Genomic DNA, 16436 nt, shown 5'->3' on the forward strand with positions numbered 1-16436 from the left:
GGGAGAAGAATCCCCCCTCCCCGCTCCGGCCGCGACGCGACATGGGGGAGACTCGCTGAGGGGGAGCTGGCTGACCAGGATGCCGCGGCCGGGCAGCCGCCGACAGAGGCACCGCTGAGGGGAAGCGAGGAGGAGACCCGCCGGCGGGGGCTTCGGGGCACCGACTCTGCCAGCGGCGGCGGCGGCCGCCGCGTCCCTCTGTCTCGGCGCACGGCGGCGGCGGGGCCGGGAATTGTGGGGCTCCGACCCCTTCCCCCGCGGCCCTTCCGGCTGAGGAGAGCCCGGGGCTCGGCCGCCGCCTCCCCGCCCTCCCGAGGAGACCTCGGGGAGGGGGCCCTCCGCCCACTGCCCCCCGCGGGGACGCCGCAGCGGGGCGGCGCGGAGCCTTCCCGCGGCAGCCGCCGGCTCGCCGGCCCTCCCGGAGACCCCTCACCTGAGGAGAGCGGGGGCCCCCGCCCCGCCGGGGGAGGTCTCGGGGCTCGCTCGGCTCGCTCCCCTCCCCCCGCAGAAGAGACCGCTCCGTTTGAAGACTATCCTTTTATATTTTCCACCACCACCACCTTCCCCCCCCCCCCGGGTTTTTTTTTTTCCCCTTTATTTTTTTTTAAGGGGCCAGCCTCGCAGCTGGGCTGGTCCCTCCCCGCCTCGCTTCGCCCCCCGGCTCGAAGGGGTCTTGCGGGGTTTGGCGCGGTGGAGGGGGCCCTCCCTGCCCCGGATCCCCCCCCTTCCTCCGGCTCTCGGCGGTAACTTGGCGGGGTCCGGGCTCCCCTGAAGAGACCCGCCCAGCCGTGTGGACTTTGTGGGGCTCCCTCGGCCCCGGAGGACAGCTGGGGGGGGCGAGCCTCCCTGAAGACACTCTGCGATTTACCCCTTCTTCCTCCCCGAAAAGACTGGCGATCGGCCTCTGGGAGACTCCTCCATCCTTCCCCGAAGAGACTTCGAGGGTCACCCGCAATTTTCTCCTTCCACCCCTCTCCCCCTCCCTCCTTTCCCCACGGAAGGATTTTTACCCAACGGAGGATATTTTGGTTTCGCCCTCTCTGCGAAGAGTATCCCTCTTTGGGGAGGGGGGGTTTCCACAGGGGAATTTAATCCCCCGCTGAGCTGCCAAGGAGACTTTTGCGGCCTTTCTCGCTCAAGGAATACCTTCTCCCCTCCCCTGCCCCCGCAGATGTTTTTTTGGGGTACACCCCAGGAAATTTTTCTTGTCCTGCCTTTACGAATTCTTCAGACTCGCCTTGCTTCTGGCCCCTAAAGTTTGTTTTTATGATTTTAAATTTTAATTTATTTGGAGTATTTTTGGAGCAGGGGAGAAGAATCTGACCCCCCCCACACCCTGTTGCCCTCGGACTCCGGAGAGACGAGCCTGGATTTTTCTCTCTCCCACAGCCAATCCTTCCCAGTCATTCCACAATTTGCCCCTTTCTCATCTGATGACTAAAGAAACAGGAGGAAGAGGAGGGAGGTTTCTGGATTAATTGCCCCTGCTGGATTATTTATTTTTCCTACTTCTCTGCTTGGCATCTGAGAAGAGAGGAAGGAGGGATGTCAACTGATTTTTACCCCTAGCCCCCCTGGATTAATTACCCCATTTTTTATTCTCTTGTTGGATCAATTACCCCTTCACCTTACCTCCTCTCCCTCCCCTCCTTACGCGAATGAGAAGACAAGAGGAACAGGGAGGATTTTGATCTTAATCTCCCGTCGTTGGATTACTTACCACCTCCCTCTTTCTGTTCTCCCCTTCCACGGTGGCTTTACCCCCCCCCGTTTGATATCCAGAAGAAGAAAAAACGTTCCGACTCTCTCGTAATATTTTTTTTTTTTTTTAAATTTTTTAATATATTTTTTTACCCCCCTCTCCGATACCACTCTCCTCCTGGGTTATTTATCCTGCCACTATTTCGCGTGCGTGTGTGTCCGTATGTAAATCCCTTATTTAATTGTATTATTATTTGTGCGTGTGCATAGTCCCCCCTCCCCCCTTTCCCTCTCGGTGTCTGTCTCTCTCTCTCTCTCTCTCTCTCCCTCTCTCTCTGTCTGTCTCTTTCTTTCTTGTCGGAGGCTGTGGGATAATGGCGTGTGGGTTGTGGCTGTGAGGATGAGTTCCTGCTTCGTGCCGAACGGGGCCAGCCTGGAGGATTGCCATTCCAACCTCTTCTGCCTGGTAAGTGTCGGCCACCGGCACACACACACGCAGGGTAGACATGGAGTGAAAGAGAGAGGAGGTTTGGGGGAGGGGAGGAAGGGGTAGTGGAAGCAAAGCAGCCATTTTTAGCATAGCTTCTGTTGGATGAGTCCTCAGAGTAGGCCCTGCCTGGAGCCAGCCAACTCTCCCATGCCCCTCTGGTTCCCCCTCCATCGCTGTCTGTCTAGCCTTGCCCCTCCCTCCGCTTTCTTCCTGGATAGTATCCTCCCTGCAGCTCGCCTTTTCCTTCGCTTTCCTCGCCTGCAACTTTTCCTGCCTTCTCCCTATCTTCCTATCTCTGCTTCTGAACGTGGTATTTCTCGCAGGAGGTAAGGAGAACTGCTGCTCCTTTTTCTTTCAGCCCCACATCTCGGGGAACTTTCTCTTTCCTCTCCCCACTCGTGACATCCCAGACGAATCTGAGCCGAAACCTGCCTTCTTCCTTGCTTTTAAAGTGCTCTCTCTTACTGCTTGTTTTTGTTCTGGAGGTCTGCTTTGGGTGATGCGTTCCCTGTGAAGCGGTGGTATCTTATGTTTTGTTGTGCACCATTTTGTTGTCTTTTTAAACCCAAGTAGGAAATTGTTCGAATTATTGATTTTGGTAGCTCCCAAAGTAAATTTGATTTAACTGGACTGTGATGCAATTTTTGGTGGCTGTGCTGAGGTGTTTCATCCTCCTTTTAATGCAAATTAGCTAATCTTAGCTGACTGCCTGATACTTATTATTCTAGAGATTGTTATAAGTAAAAACCTGTGCCAAGCTGTGGTACTAATATTTTTTGGATGGAGGGGGAATCTGGACAGCCTGAACATGTCTGCAGCCTGCATCAGGCCTGCAGCTCCACATTAGTAGTGCATTTTTAAATCTTAAAGTCTTTCTAAAGTATCAACTGTTAAAAACTCCCTACCTTTCTTCTAAATTGCTTCTCCTCCTGAAGGTAGGAAGGCTGCCATGTTAGGTTTAAGTGTTGCAGTAATCGTTTTTTGTGTTGTCATATTGGGAAGAAAAAAAATTAGTGACCTCTTAGCAAATGCCAGCCTACCTTGTTCTCCCTTCTCGAAAAGAACCCAGGGGCAATGCCTCCTCTACGTGCCTTAAGGTGACTGTCCCCATGTGAAAAAACTTAGCGCTAAAACTTGGTATGGTATTGCATTGTAGATAATCCAGGAGTTGTCCATTTCCCATTACATATAGTAGTAACTCTTACTTTATAAAGCCAAGTTTTTGCCTAGAAGGGGATTTAGTGGGTCGTAATCAATGTGGATCCAAGTCTGATATATAATTTAATGATAAAACCAGGATTTAAATTCTTAAATGTGGTGCGAGACGTGAAAAGTGTGATAGCTCTTGGTAAAATAAGTGTACTTGAGAGGCTTCCTGTGTGAGATACAGAGAATTTTTTTACAATGGAGAAACTTGTGATATTTTCCATAGTAGATGACTGGAAGAATGTACGCTTGAATTAGATTTACTATATTACCTATTTCCTTAGAGCAATCTTGGACTGAAAAGGTAGGGTATGCATAAGTAAGCAAAAAGAAAGACGTTCTTTGCTAAGGCAAGTGTTTAGTAGATTGGACAGTTGGTGTCTGCAAATAATTACATTGTTCACCCATCTTTCACTTTATTTTATTTTAAATCAAATCTGGCTTTTCTCTGTGAAATCTTAAAGCTGCGGTGAAAATGAACAGCTCCTGCTTTACTGCAGTTATTAAAGGAGATTTTAAAACAGGGTGCCTGATTATTTCCAGTTTATCTTCTAAGATACACCAAACTTAGAAGTGTGGTTTCTGTCAAATTTTGTTGGATTAATCCTTCCTTTCTTCCTTCCACCCGCCTCTTCCTGTGCCATCATCTTGTTATAGCAGGATGTTTCTGTTGGGGATGTACCTACCCCAGTGTCTGACAGTTGTTCTTTTCCTTCCCTTAGGCTGATCTAACTGGGATTAAATGGAAGCGATATGTATGGCAGGGTCCAACATCTGCCCCAATTCTCTTTCCCGTCACGGAAGAGGACCCTATTTTGAGCAGTTTCAGTCGCTGTTTGAAGGCGGATGTACTCAGTGTTTGGCGCCGAGACCAGAGACCTGGACGCAGGGAGCTATGGATATTTTGGTGGGGTGATGACCCCAACTTTGCTGACCTTATTCATCATGATCTCTCAGGTAGGAGGAAATTAAAACCTTCTTTTGGTCAGTGGAAGGATGCTGTTACTCAGGGCTGTCTTCTGCCAGCCCTTAGAAAATCTGTACTAGATGAACTGCTGTCTATAGATAAGATAAATTTATTGCTACAATCTACACCTTTGAGTTTATGGTGGTGGTGGAAAGAGCTCTCAGAAAAGCCAAATTATTACATCAGCGCAGTAATCAAACAACTACCGTCTGTGTTTAGGTGGTCTTGGACTGCTAGATTTTCAAGAAAGAAGTTTTTGCTCCCCACTTGTTTCTTTTGGGGGGAAAAAAAAAACCCCAAGCCTATGAATTTTGGCAGCTTCTTCACAAGAAAGCTGTGCCTAAAGCTGTGCCTGTGATTCAGAAGTGATGTCTTAAATATGTTTTGATAAGATCCCTTTTGTTGGGCAATTAGAACTTTCAAAATCAAATAGTAAACCCCATTTTATTATGTAATAAGAATTGTAGAGATCTGGGCAACTCTTGAACCGTATGGAGTTGTTTTGATTGGAAGTCAAATCATCGGCGAGAAGCCCCCAAAAGAAGGCATCCGAAACCAGCTTGCTGTTTTCATGCAAGAATCTCTAAACCTTGTATTTTTATGATTTCTCTCTCCCCCTTTCCCAGTGCTCTGAACCCGTACCTGCTTTCAAACTTAGACTTTTGAAAGACTGACAATATTTATATTTCTCAATGATGTTGTACTTCAAATTTGACACCTTGTTTTGGAAATGTTGACTTGTTGATCTCAATTCCCAAAGTAGATGCCTTTCCAGTTGCTTATCAGTAAGGTGACCAAGTTAGGTTTTTAAGCTATCTGTGTAAGTCTAGTGGTGAGACTATGCTAATTCTAGAAAAAAGCAAAGTCACATCACTCCAATTTCCTTTCAAATAATGTACAGTGTTCAGATTACCGAAGCGTAAAATGAGACCAAGGTTTGGTGACCTGGTAACCAGAAATTGTTAATGCTGTGTGTGTTTGTGGATAGCTGAAGAACAAATACGAGTTTGAAGTGCCACTGAGGAAGTTGACTTCAAACAAGTTAATAACTTGTGGAACTTTCGTACAAAAATAATATGATCTGAAAAACAATTGATGCGCTAAAATGGTGTTTATTTCTTTGAATAATTGACTTCAAAGATTGGGATGTTGGTCGTATTCCCGTCTGTCTTGGACCTAGAAACTTTGCATCTTAAATGGCACTTATAATTGTAGGTTGCTTGATATTTTAGTGCATTTAAGGCTTCCTTATTTTGCCCTATGAATAAATAACCTCAGTCTTGACCTGCAGGGAACATCCTTTGTATGACTGAGATGTAACTTAGACTAAATGCTATTTTTGGCCTGGGCCTGCCCTGAGCAGAGACTGACACTTGTGTGAAAGTATCTATGTAAATTTTGTATGCTGTTGGCTGGTTGGATTAAATTGTGACAAATATGTTACATTATTTTTTGAGTGGAAGATCAAATAAAAGTTAAGCCATTTGGAGAGTGCATTTCTGCACTACCTGGCCATCAAAATTATTTGTTTTAGCAATTTTCTTTGTGTTCTCTCTTGAATCTATCTACTAGTGATACAGTGTAGAGGTACCTTTTGAAAATAGTGGTGTTTTGTAGCTGAACTTTTAGCTTGGTGTGTATTTATGCTTTTATGGTATTACACTTTTGCACAGGTAGGTAAGCACGTATCATCCTAGGTGCTTATCAACTCTTAACCTCTCTTAGGGTATAAGGGAGAGAGGGTAGAGGATTAGAGTCTCCCAGCCATGTCTTTGCAATTGTTTGGGGTATTTTCTTTGTTCAGGTCACCTGTGGATGTCTGTGCGTCAGTAGAGCTATGGTACACGTCTTGCTGTTAGATATTTTTCTACATAAATGCTTATCACTCATGAGACTGTTACCTGTGTCTCTGTGTAGATGTATCTGACATCTTGGTTTTTGCAGGCATGTTTTTGTCTCCTTTTAATTAAAGGACACTCTTAGAGTGTGTTAGTCTGCTTGGCTCTTCTGACCAGAAGTTGATAAGATATTAGTCAGCTAGATTGTGGAGGAGATGGCTGAGGAGTGCCTGCACCTGCACTTTTTCTCTTTCCCGTTACACAAAATCTTAATGTGAACCTCATAGAAGAAAGAATTATGGCTGAAGCCAAACAATGTTATCTGACCTTTGTCATAGACCTAATGGATTTTTTTCATTGCTGGACAATTTCTCCTAGTAATTCACATTGCCCTGTTCTCCCAGTGATTGCTTGTTACATTTTCAATGGGAAAGATAAATTACTTCCTAGCAGAGGCTTGTTACTTGCAAAATTGATTGGAAATTGTTTGCTGCTGAAGGTTAAGGTGCTGCCTCATTTAGAACTTTTCTACTCGGTAGGGGCAGAATTGTGCTGAAGAATGGGGCGAGGGAGGAAGAGAGGGGCTATGAGCAGTCTGTTGCTGCTAGCATGTCCTTTATTGCCTATGGACAGACTTCTCTTGGGGAAGTGGGCCTTGAATGAGCTGTAGTTAGAAATATGCCAGGGCAATGTTAATAACTTTTGAGTTTGGCTTCCTTTGGTATGAAACTATGCCTGTCAAGGAGAGGTTGGTATTTTGAGAGTGTTTGACTTTTTTGATGATTTGTAGTTTCAATGAACAATGGACATTCAGTGTGTGGAACACAGCTTGGTTATCAACCCTCGGGGATTTGAAATATGGCAGCCTTCAAGAATCCTTTTGTCCCCTACAGAGTCCCTTCCCAAGATCACTTCAAGAGGGAATGTACAGTTTGTGGGTGTACATCTATGCATATCAGATTAAAAAAATAATTTCTCTCTCTCTGTCTCTTCAGCCTGTACATTCTGGAAGTTCATTCTTTGCCCTGGAGATATGTTTGAATGCCTGCTACTGGCTATATCTGAATTCTCATATCAAGCCTTGGATAACTGTCTTGTTGATGGTCAGGGTTTGTTGTTGCCTGGGGGCATGTCAAAAGGAGACTTGTTCAGAGATGCTGATTGATCAGTAATATTGACTTCACTCAATCATTTTTTTTTTCCTTCCCTAGGAAGCTACTTACTGTATGTAATACCAAAAAAACCATGTCTGTTTCTACCCCAACATAGCTAGAGGCAGGCAGAAGTTAGTGAAATGTTATTTTATCCTCTAACAACCTCAAAAGTTATGTATTTGTTGTGACAGTGAGTCTTGATTATAGTAATTCCTGCAACTCCAACCTTAAAGTAGGACAACCCTTCAAATTTCTGAAGGCAATGGTCTCTCGCTGGTCTGATCAGCAGTTATTTTATCAGATAGGTTCCTTCTTGTTTTAAAGTGGTTACCACTACACTTGGATTTTTTTAAATTGGCAGTAGATGGTTTCAAACCTGAGGACAGTTGGGTATGAATTACGTACAAGACATAGTCCCAAGAAAATGGTTACAATTTGATTAATGCTTGGATAGGGGAAGGCTTCTATATGCCTTTGACCTTCAAATTGCATCTTTTAAATTGTAAGCTATAAGATGCATCTTTTTTGTTCTGGTGTCTATTAAATCTTGTTAATTTACTCTAAAGAGTTTTCCTTGTACCTGTCATATATCAAGTTAATCAGTTTTTTTTTGCTGAACAGTCTTCCTCATGCTTCTGCAAGGGATGAATGTATAAAAGTAATGCTCGTCTTGGCTCCTTGCTGGGCTTGTAGGAGAGCTTTAAAGAAAAAGGAGAAAGGTCTGTATACTGACGCTTGTCTGTTGATAATGTAAAACAGCAACAGTCATGGCAGCAAAAACTTCTATGTGTTGTGTAGTTCTCAGTGTATGTGCATTATAGATCAAATCCTTGTCTCCAAACAAATCCGTGAATTGGGTGGTTTGTGCTGATGTCAGCACTGAGTGTCTCATTACTTTTAATACAATGGAAACCAGAGTATGAGCCAGTTATCATACCGAGGGTTCTGCAAAAAAGCCTGCCAGTTGCAAGTAGTTGGCAAAGTGAGCTTTGAAAATAGTTCAGCTAGTGGCTTGCATTTTTTTTTTTAATAACATTTGCTTCCTAAGACCATTTAACTCCTACAAAAATAAAAAGACTCTTTCTTAAAAATTTTGCACCTAATGTCAGTACAGTGAGCTTAAGTAACTTGTCTGTGGTGGATACGTATGTTCCTGTGTATGTAATAAGAAGGCGTTACGGATGTTCCTTGCCGCGTGGTGCGTTGGTGCTTTAGCGTTTCTTCAGTCCTTCATGTTAGAGATATGTCCACTTAAGCAAAACTGCTGATAAGCATTATGCAAAAACTACTGAAGCAGTCTTTGTAAAACTTCTGTGACCTGGTGTGAGTACCAGGTCAAAGATGACGTTTAACTTTTTTCCTTTTTTCTCCTGACCAACATGCATGTGAAATATCTGTGGAGTAAGGTGAAAAATGCTTTGTCACAGTAAATGAGGATTTTGCATCATATTACGTTGATTGTACATACAATGTCACATGCATCATATACCTGTATAAATAAGAGGAATGACTCCATGGGCACTAAGGGTAAGATTTAACAATATAAGTAAAATATATCTGCATATTGAATTACTCCAAGATGGTGTGGAGGAGGATATTGGAACATTTGGCTAGAAAGTTTTTCAGCTTTTCTTTTCTTGTGGTCATGCAGACCAGACCAGCCAACCTTAGACCCAACAAATAGTGAAGGACAGCTGTTACCTTGTTACCCTTATAAGCAGGCATAGCTACACACTTACAAAAAGGTCATAGTTTTAAATTTTTAAGATTTAGAAAAACATTCTGCTGGGTAGCGAAAACATAAAACCTACATATGTGATGCTGGTAAAGGGCTAGCACTACAAAAACTGACTTGTATTGGTGCTGAATATTTTGAGTGCGGTATTTTAGACAGTAGGTCATGTTTGGCTAGCTTCTCAGTTGATGGAATTTTCCAACTAGTTTGGGTATCTAGAGTGTTATATCTAGGCTCTTTTCAGTGAATGTAGATAACCTGTAGATAACAGGTACATTCTACTAGAAACAAGAATCCAAGTAAGGCAACTTGAGTTTAAGTTGGTATTTTTGAGTTTGTAGTCAGTTCCTTTTTTCACACAAAATCTGTTGCTTCTCATTTATTTCATAGGGGATATAGGCCCTCCAAATTATTTTTCAGTAGGTTAATTCTTGCTTGGAGCAATTTTATTTAATCTTTAAGTATTTGAATATAAAAATCTGTTTTTTAAACAGAAAACTTTACTTGAAGTGTTTCTGTCATATTATTACAATACTGCATACAGCAGCAATTTCACGCTACTTTGCTTATTATACTTTCCTTGTAACCTGAAGCTTATATAGGGAGTTTGATTGTATAAATCAGTTTTGCATCAGTCTATTTCTGTAACTGGCATGCTGTCAAATCATGACAGAAAGGAAGCCTATGAAGGTAAGTAATACTTCTGAAAGACGCATCTCAGTCATGATACTAAGGAATGGATTTTTCCTCTGTGTAATTGAAGTAATTGGGGGAGGGGGAATTGTAGTCCAAAGTAGGGGCTTGACTGTGGCTTGGTTCTTCGCATAGTTTATTTTAGAGGTTCATTGAGCATTAGGAAGATATTTTTAGTGGTATGGTAAACATATTCAGCCTTTTCAAGAGTTGATGCTTACTGGTGTTTTGCTGATGTGGCCAGTTATATGTTAAAAGGAAGAAGGGGGAAAGTCCACATTCTTTAAAAGAGTTCTTGAAAATGTCATTTTTAATACTGTATATTTATCTGTTGCAGTATAACAAAAGAAATTCAAAATTGGTATTCTTGCAAAAAACATAACATTAAGCAGGGATCTGTGTATTTGTTAGCAATCTTTGATTAATAAATTTAATAACTTATAACAATAATAGTAAAAATGAACTTTACTGTTTCCGGTGAACTGTATGAAGAATGTAAGGTAGAATATAAAAGTACTGAAAGCAAAAGGCTCCTACAACTGTTTAATTAAAATTGGATGGTGGTAGTTTCAAGGAATTGTTGACTGAGAAAAGTTTGTTATTTACGTGTAGTATGAAAATTGCTTTTTCCTGTAATCCTTCATTTCATGATAATTTTTAGCCTCATTTAAGGGAAACTCTCTGCTTAATATGGGGTGTAAAGAGGGAGGGAACAAAATTAGTTATTGTGCGATGATATATATACGTTTGTTTAATGGACTGACATAAAAATATGTCACAGAGGGTTTGAGTGGTTTGGACAGCTAAGAGGACTAATCAAAACCAAAACACTTGTAACCTTCAGGTTGCCAGAGCACTTTTGTGGATAACACTCGTCTGAAGTGAAATTGTGGCTTAACACCTTCTTAAAATGAGTCAGCAACTTATTTTGGTTTATTATCACTATCAGATTGAACATTTGAAGTTATTGTGTTTAAGAAAGATTAGAAGCCAAAAGTGCCTCTTCTTCTCCCTCTCTTTTTAAAAATGGTTTACTTTGTACAATTTCTGTTAAGTAGGAGGCTTTTTCTCACGTTGAGAAACAACAATTTGAATGAAGAAGAAAAATAGCTGGGAGATGTGAGCAGATGTCATATTTCTCTCCTTCCATCCGCCACTCTAAAAAAGGGGGAGGGGGGAATGACTAAATAGACTTCAAAAAGACACAGAACACTTACTGCTTTTTTTTTTGCATGAATTTGAATAATGTTCTGAAATGAGGGTATCTTTAACTGTCATCTTATTTAACCTTCCCTTTCTATAGCAAGATGCACTTCAGTTTGAACAGGTGGTCTTATTTTGGGTACCAGACGTTCTTCCTGATCAGTAGGCATGCTTACAGCATGCTGTCTTTTTAAATATTAGAGTTTTAATTGTAATTTCCATCTAATGCCTTACACTTTCCCCACATAATATGCTCATCTAAGAGCTCTCTGTTTCAGCAATAAACTAAGACAGCTAGGAGAGCTCTTAAGAATTACAATCTTGTGGCAAGTTCTTGCATGTAAACTTTTGTTCATAACTTGGTTGTCAGCACAACTATTAACGTTAAATGAAATACCTAGCACTTTGTAGTGTCTTCAGAAAATTGAAACCTCTCAAAATACAAGCTTTGAATTACACTTCAGTATCTGTATGATTTCGGCATCTTTCTTCTCATTGATACACTAATACGTCAAAACAAAATTAGGCATAAAAGCTGGAAATAGCTCTTTCTCTTTCCTCTTATAATAGGTAATTGATGCAGGGGATGTTCTTAGAATGATTTTTTTTAAATTATGAGAGCCATATAGAAACCAACTATTTAACCTTTGAAATGGTGTGGAGTTTATTGTGCAGTTAAAAGTCCAATATCATTAAGCTTTGTAGTTAATGTTTGCTCTGTTGAGCTGCTTGTTTGCCACCAGTTGAGCAGTATGCGCTGAACAGCAAAGCTGCCTGTAGGATAGAGCTGCTCATTTGTGTATGTCTACAAATCTCTGAGCTGGGGAAAAATGTGTCCTCTTGGCACAAACATTTTATACCCTTTGACTTTGGACTTTTGTTGCTTTTTGTTACAGGCTTCTTATATGATGTTTCTTTAGTGAGTTACTGTATTATCTTTTAGCTTTACGGTTTTTTAAAAACAAGTTTTTGCTGAACTTCAAAACTGGAACAGGGTGATGGAGTGGGAAACTCATCCTGAGGTCTCTTACTTAGGAAATGCTGTTCCTTGCTTTTCCTTGTTTTTACCAGAAAATTATTTCATGTAATGATTCATCTGTAATGGTGTGCACCTCTTAATTTATAAATTATGGGACAGATCTGTTTACTCTTCTTCTGTCTCTCAGAGAAGGAAACTGGGAGTAATTTTCTTTAACTAACAATACTGATCTTGAGTGGAAATGTACTTCCATTTGTGTGGAATCTAGCAATATACAAATATGGCCACCACCTTCTGGTTGTAATAGTATCTTGAAATTCTTGTCTGTCATCTTTTTCTTGAAGATTGTTTATTGTAATAATCTATAAGTTTTTTTTTCCTAAATAAAACTCTTAGGTGTCTGGTTTTCTACATGATCTCTAATTTAAGGATATTGAGACTTTAGTTAATACTATTGCAACCTTTTAAGCTTGTAAGTGGCTTCCAGATAAAGGTGGAGGGGCTTATTTCAAAGGGGGATTTAAAATGCAAGGACTTGGCTGTATTACTGAAGTTTTCTGACCGTTGAGCAAACCAGTGGAAAGCTATTTGAACCAAAATCCTCTGTGAAGGAGAGGTGAACAGACAGGTTGCTATTGTAAGACCTGTTGTACGGAACTAAACCTGAACCCAAGCCTCGCTTCTTGGAGGTGTGCAGAGAAGGTATGAGGGGCAATGAATGTGAGATATGAGCAACCCGTTCTAACTTTGAACTCTGCGTGGGGGTTGGAGCGGGTGATCTCCACAGGTCCCTTTCAACCTAAATTATTCCATGACTATCCAGAGACTGAAGTAAAAATATGTCTCCTTATCTATGTCAGACAATCTTCTAGTCTCTGCTGCTACCTGGAGTGTAAAAGCAATGGCATTATAAGAATAACTATGCCAGGTTAGTCCAAGGAGACTAGTAGCAGATCCTTAGGGATATATATGAAACACGATATACAAGGAATTGTAGGCATAAAGATAAGACCTGATTGCCAGTAATTTAAGGACAAGATCTCGAGTTTTCTTATCTTGTCCTCCATATTAGTGTGTTGCTGGGAATGAATGATACCACATATACACTGAGAGATACTACAGGAACTTTCAAATGTCCCTCATTTTACTTGTGTAATGTAATTGTAATGCCATTGTAATTCTTTGGACCAGTGCATATACTTCTAGGGCTCGTAAACTATGTTCAAACACTGATTATGAGCCAGTGGTTGAAGACATTACAGCTTCTTGTAATGGATCTTGCTTTCCGATTTGGCAAATCAACTTGGCTTGTGTAAGTTGGATTCCATGACTGTGTTTGATTTGTGGGGCACATAAGATCTCAGGGTTTCACTTCAGAATCCTATCAGTATGAACTGGGCTTTGTCTTTCTGCTTGCTGTTTTTCTCTTCTGTTCTATGTATAGATCAGAAAGCAGGACTAGCCTGCTTAAATATCTTTTTTTATTTTGAATTAAAAAGAAAAGTTGCAGTTGTGAGAGTCTTCTGCGGAGAAATCAGGTTGTTCTTACCAGTTTTCTGAATCTGGGTATTTTTTTTTTCCCTTCCTCTAGCAAATTGTTGAACACTGAGGTTTAGTTGATCACTGACATTTGTGCCCAGCTTTCTGCAGTCAATGGTAGCTAAAGACACTACGATATATTAAAAGTTTGGCTTTGGGCAATTTATTTTTAAGCATAATTGTCAGCTAACTCTGAGGATAAGTAATTTGGACTACCCAAAACATGAGCCACCTTGCAGACAGATCAGTATACAGTGATCTCGCAGGCTGAAATAGCACTAGTTGTTTCCTTTTGTGTACAAGTAGCTGTTGAACCTTTTTTTCTTGTGGGAGACGAGATATTTTTATAGCTGATTACTTTTAGCAGTTATACTGTTATAAAGTGAGTAGAGTTATTTATTATCTGAATGTTACAGACTTTTTTGGTTGCGTGTTATGCTGTGAATGTCTTAAAAGCTTGTGGAAAAGAAAAGGATGTTGTGATATGTGCATGAAATAATAGGATGGAATTCAATGCTAATTTAATTTTTCCCTTTACCTTACAGAAGAGGAAGATGGTGTTTGGGAGAATGGACTTTCTTATGAATGTCGCACTCTACTTTTCAAAGCAGTTCACAACCTGTTGGAGAGGTGTCTAATGAATCGGAATTTTGTACGCATTGGGAAATGGTTTGTGAAGCCTTATGAGAAAGATGAAAAACCTATAAACAAAAGGTAGGATGTTTTATTTTGCTTTATTAAAGAAGTTGTAGGGTTTATTTAAGCTTCATGCTAAATGAAACATTTAATTAGGAGCACACTGTTTATGGTTTATTTGGGAACCTGGATCTCTGCTCTTTGTTGTTTTTCTGCCTTTTTGGAGTTCTTCAAAACTTCCTTATGACAAAAGGAAGTAATACCAAAGGTAGTAGACAGTCTATTCCGTACTGGTACTCATATACAGACCATGGATAATAGGGATGTTGGAAAAGAAGCTAGAATCTTCTAGAAAAGAAGAAAAAGATACCCGTGTGAAGAGAGACCTGCTCTGGACTTGCCAGTGTAGTGACTGGGACTAATTCTGATTGTAAATACTAACAAAGACTCATTCTTTGAGCAAGCGGGATCTAGAGAGCTATTTACAGGCACCACATGAAGTTTGGATAAATTACATCTTATGGGACATGTGGAGAAGAGAGTTTGAAATGTCAGCTCGTGGTCAGAAAGAAGGTTGTGTCTGGGAACACTGGTGTTAAAAGAATACATGTGGCCTCCACATGGAGGGGGAGGAGGGTGAGAGGAGAATTTTTGATCTAAATTGGAAGGACTTCTTCTCATGGTTCTAACGTGGTTTGACACGGTCTATGTTGCCTAGCAATAAATAATGAAATGAATAAAAACTAGGTTAGCTGGAACAAGTTTAATCGCTGTTCCCAAATCAGCTTTTAAAATCCAAAGTAATTTAAAGCTTAGACCATGGGGTTTTTTGTGTGGGGTTTTTTTTTGTGTGTGTATATATGTATGTGTTAAATCTTGCATGCAGGAAATTTTGAGATCAGTGGCTTTGCTTTTTGGGAGTGGAGTTGGCCATTGTTGGCATCTTCTGCAATAAATTTAAACTTGAAAGAAAATTAGAGCTGTTTTGGAGCAAAAGAAGCAGAAGCACATGTTTGTGTGTGTTTCTATTAGTAGTTGTGAACTGCTGCTTTTAATTTATGTATAAACTTGTCCTTTAGTTCTAGGCATCTCTTTCTCCACCCTGGTCAGGGCAAATGTTTCCTCTCTGGGGTGTCCTTGTCCATCCATTTCTTCTGTGTGTTGTTGCTATAAATCAATAGTAAAGAGTTTATTTTTAACTATTTAGGCCAATATTGTCTTGGCATAGTCTGGGCTTTCCTCATTTGAGGAACTGGTTTTCCAAATTGCCATTTGAAACTGGCATTAGTTATGTCATGGCATCTCTTGCAGTAATTCTATAAAGCTCTCTACAGCAGCTGGGAAAGCTGATGAAAGCTTTTAAAATAAAATAGCAGCGTTTGTTTAATTTGGAGAGTGATTCTTTTTTTGAGAAGGTTAGAAGGTCAGCATGCTTGATGAAAATAACTCAAGGAATTGTGTGCTTACCCACACAACAACTTCATCATAAGTAGTCCAGAACTACTAGAAAAATATGTAGAAAGATTTACACAGATCTGTGTAAAATAATTTCTTTGTAGAGAAATCTCAATGTTTCATGCCAGTTAGCTCAATACCATGTGATATTCTGAGTACTGGCTTTTATGAAATGAAGTGAGGGGAATGGTTAACAGATGTGCATACTCTTGGCATATTTGGCTCATCCCTTCTAGGAATATCTATAATTTGGATAATCTATACTCTCTGGATCGTTAAGCTGCTCAGAGGTATCAGTTCAGGCCTCTGCTGCTCCCAGCAACTTCCTGTGGGAGAAACCCAAATGGTTGAAATAGGTGCTTTGTGGTACCACCTCTGTAGCTAGAAGGTGTGTCGCTCTGTGACTGAGGAGGAAATGTCGAGTGGAATGGCTTGAGTGGATTTTGGTCTCTTGTATAAATTGGAATACTCTTCTAGTCAAAAGGGACATTTCTCTCTTATCAAATGTTAAGCATGACACTGTGGCAAAGCATGAGGCCCTAACTCAACATAGAAGGACTTGCAGCCTGTCTAGAAAATGCTCTGAATGTTGCACTCAGGGTGCTAATATGTTTCTTACCAGACAACTGGTATTAAGGTTTAGGTTTTGTTAGTTCTAGGCAACTTTTGCATATTTTTCCTTCCTTGGGATCCATTTAGTCATCAAGACCTATACTAAGTTTATCTTTTTTTGTAGGTGTGGCTGACTTAATTAAAAACCAGAAGAAACCACCACCAACCCCTCCCCAAAGCCATTCTTCTCTTCATGATTATGGATGCACATAGCTTCAGAATCAGAAC

The 16436-nt window shown here is 40.9% G+C and overlaps 1 protein-coding gene across 2 annotated transcripts in view; it reads left to right on the plus strand.

Annotated features, from left to right (window-relative positions):
* The first annotated feature begins 2042 nt into the window (after positions 1-2042).
* Positions 2043-16436, plus strand: part of MED13 (mediator complex subunit 13) — a 55868-nt gene continuing 41474 nt past the window's right edge. For both annotated transcript variants that reach the window (XM_076354351.1, XM_076354353.1), the window contains exons 1-3: positions 2043-2167; positions 4120-4354; positions 14051-14219. In XM_076354351.1, coding sequence (XP_076210466.1) covers positions 2102-2167; positions 4120-4354; positions 14051-14219 — 470 coding nt within the window. In that variant the 5' untranslated portion in view covers positions 2043-2101. The remainder of the gene's footprint in view (positions 2168-4119; positions 4355-14050; positions 14220-16436) is intronic.

Source organism: Aptenodytes patagonicus, chromosome 17 (genome assembly GCF_965638725.1).
Source record: "Aptenodytes patagonicus chromosome 17, bAptPat1.pri.cur, whole genome shotgun sequence".
Lineage (NCBI taxonomy): Eukaryota > Metazoa > Chordata > Aves > Sphenisciformes > Spheniscidae > Aptenodytes > Aptenodytes patagonicus.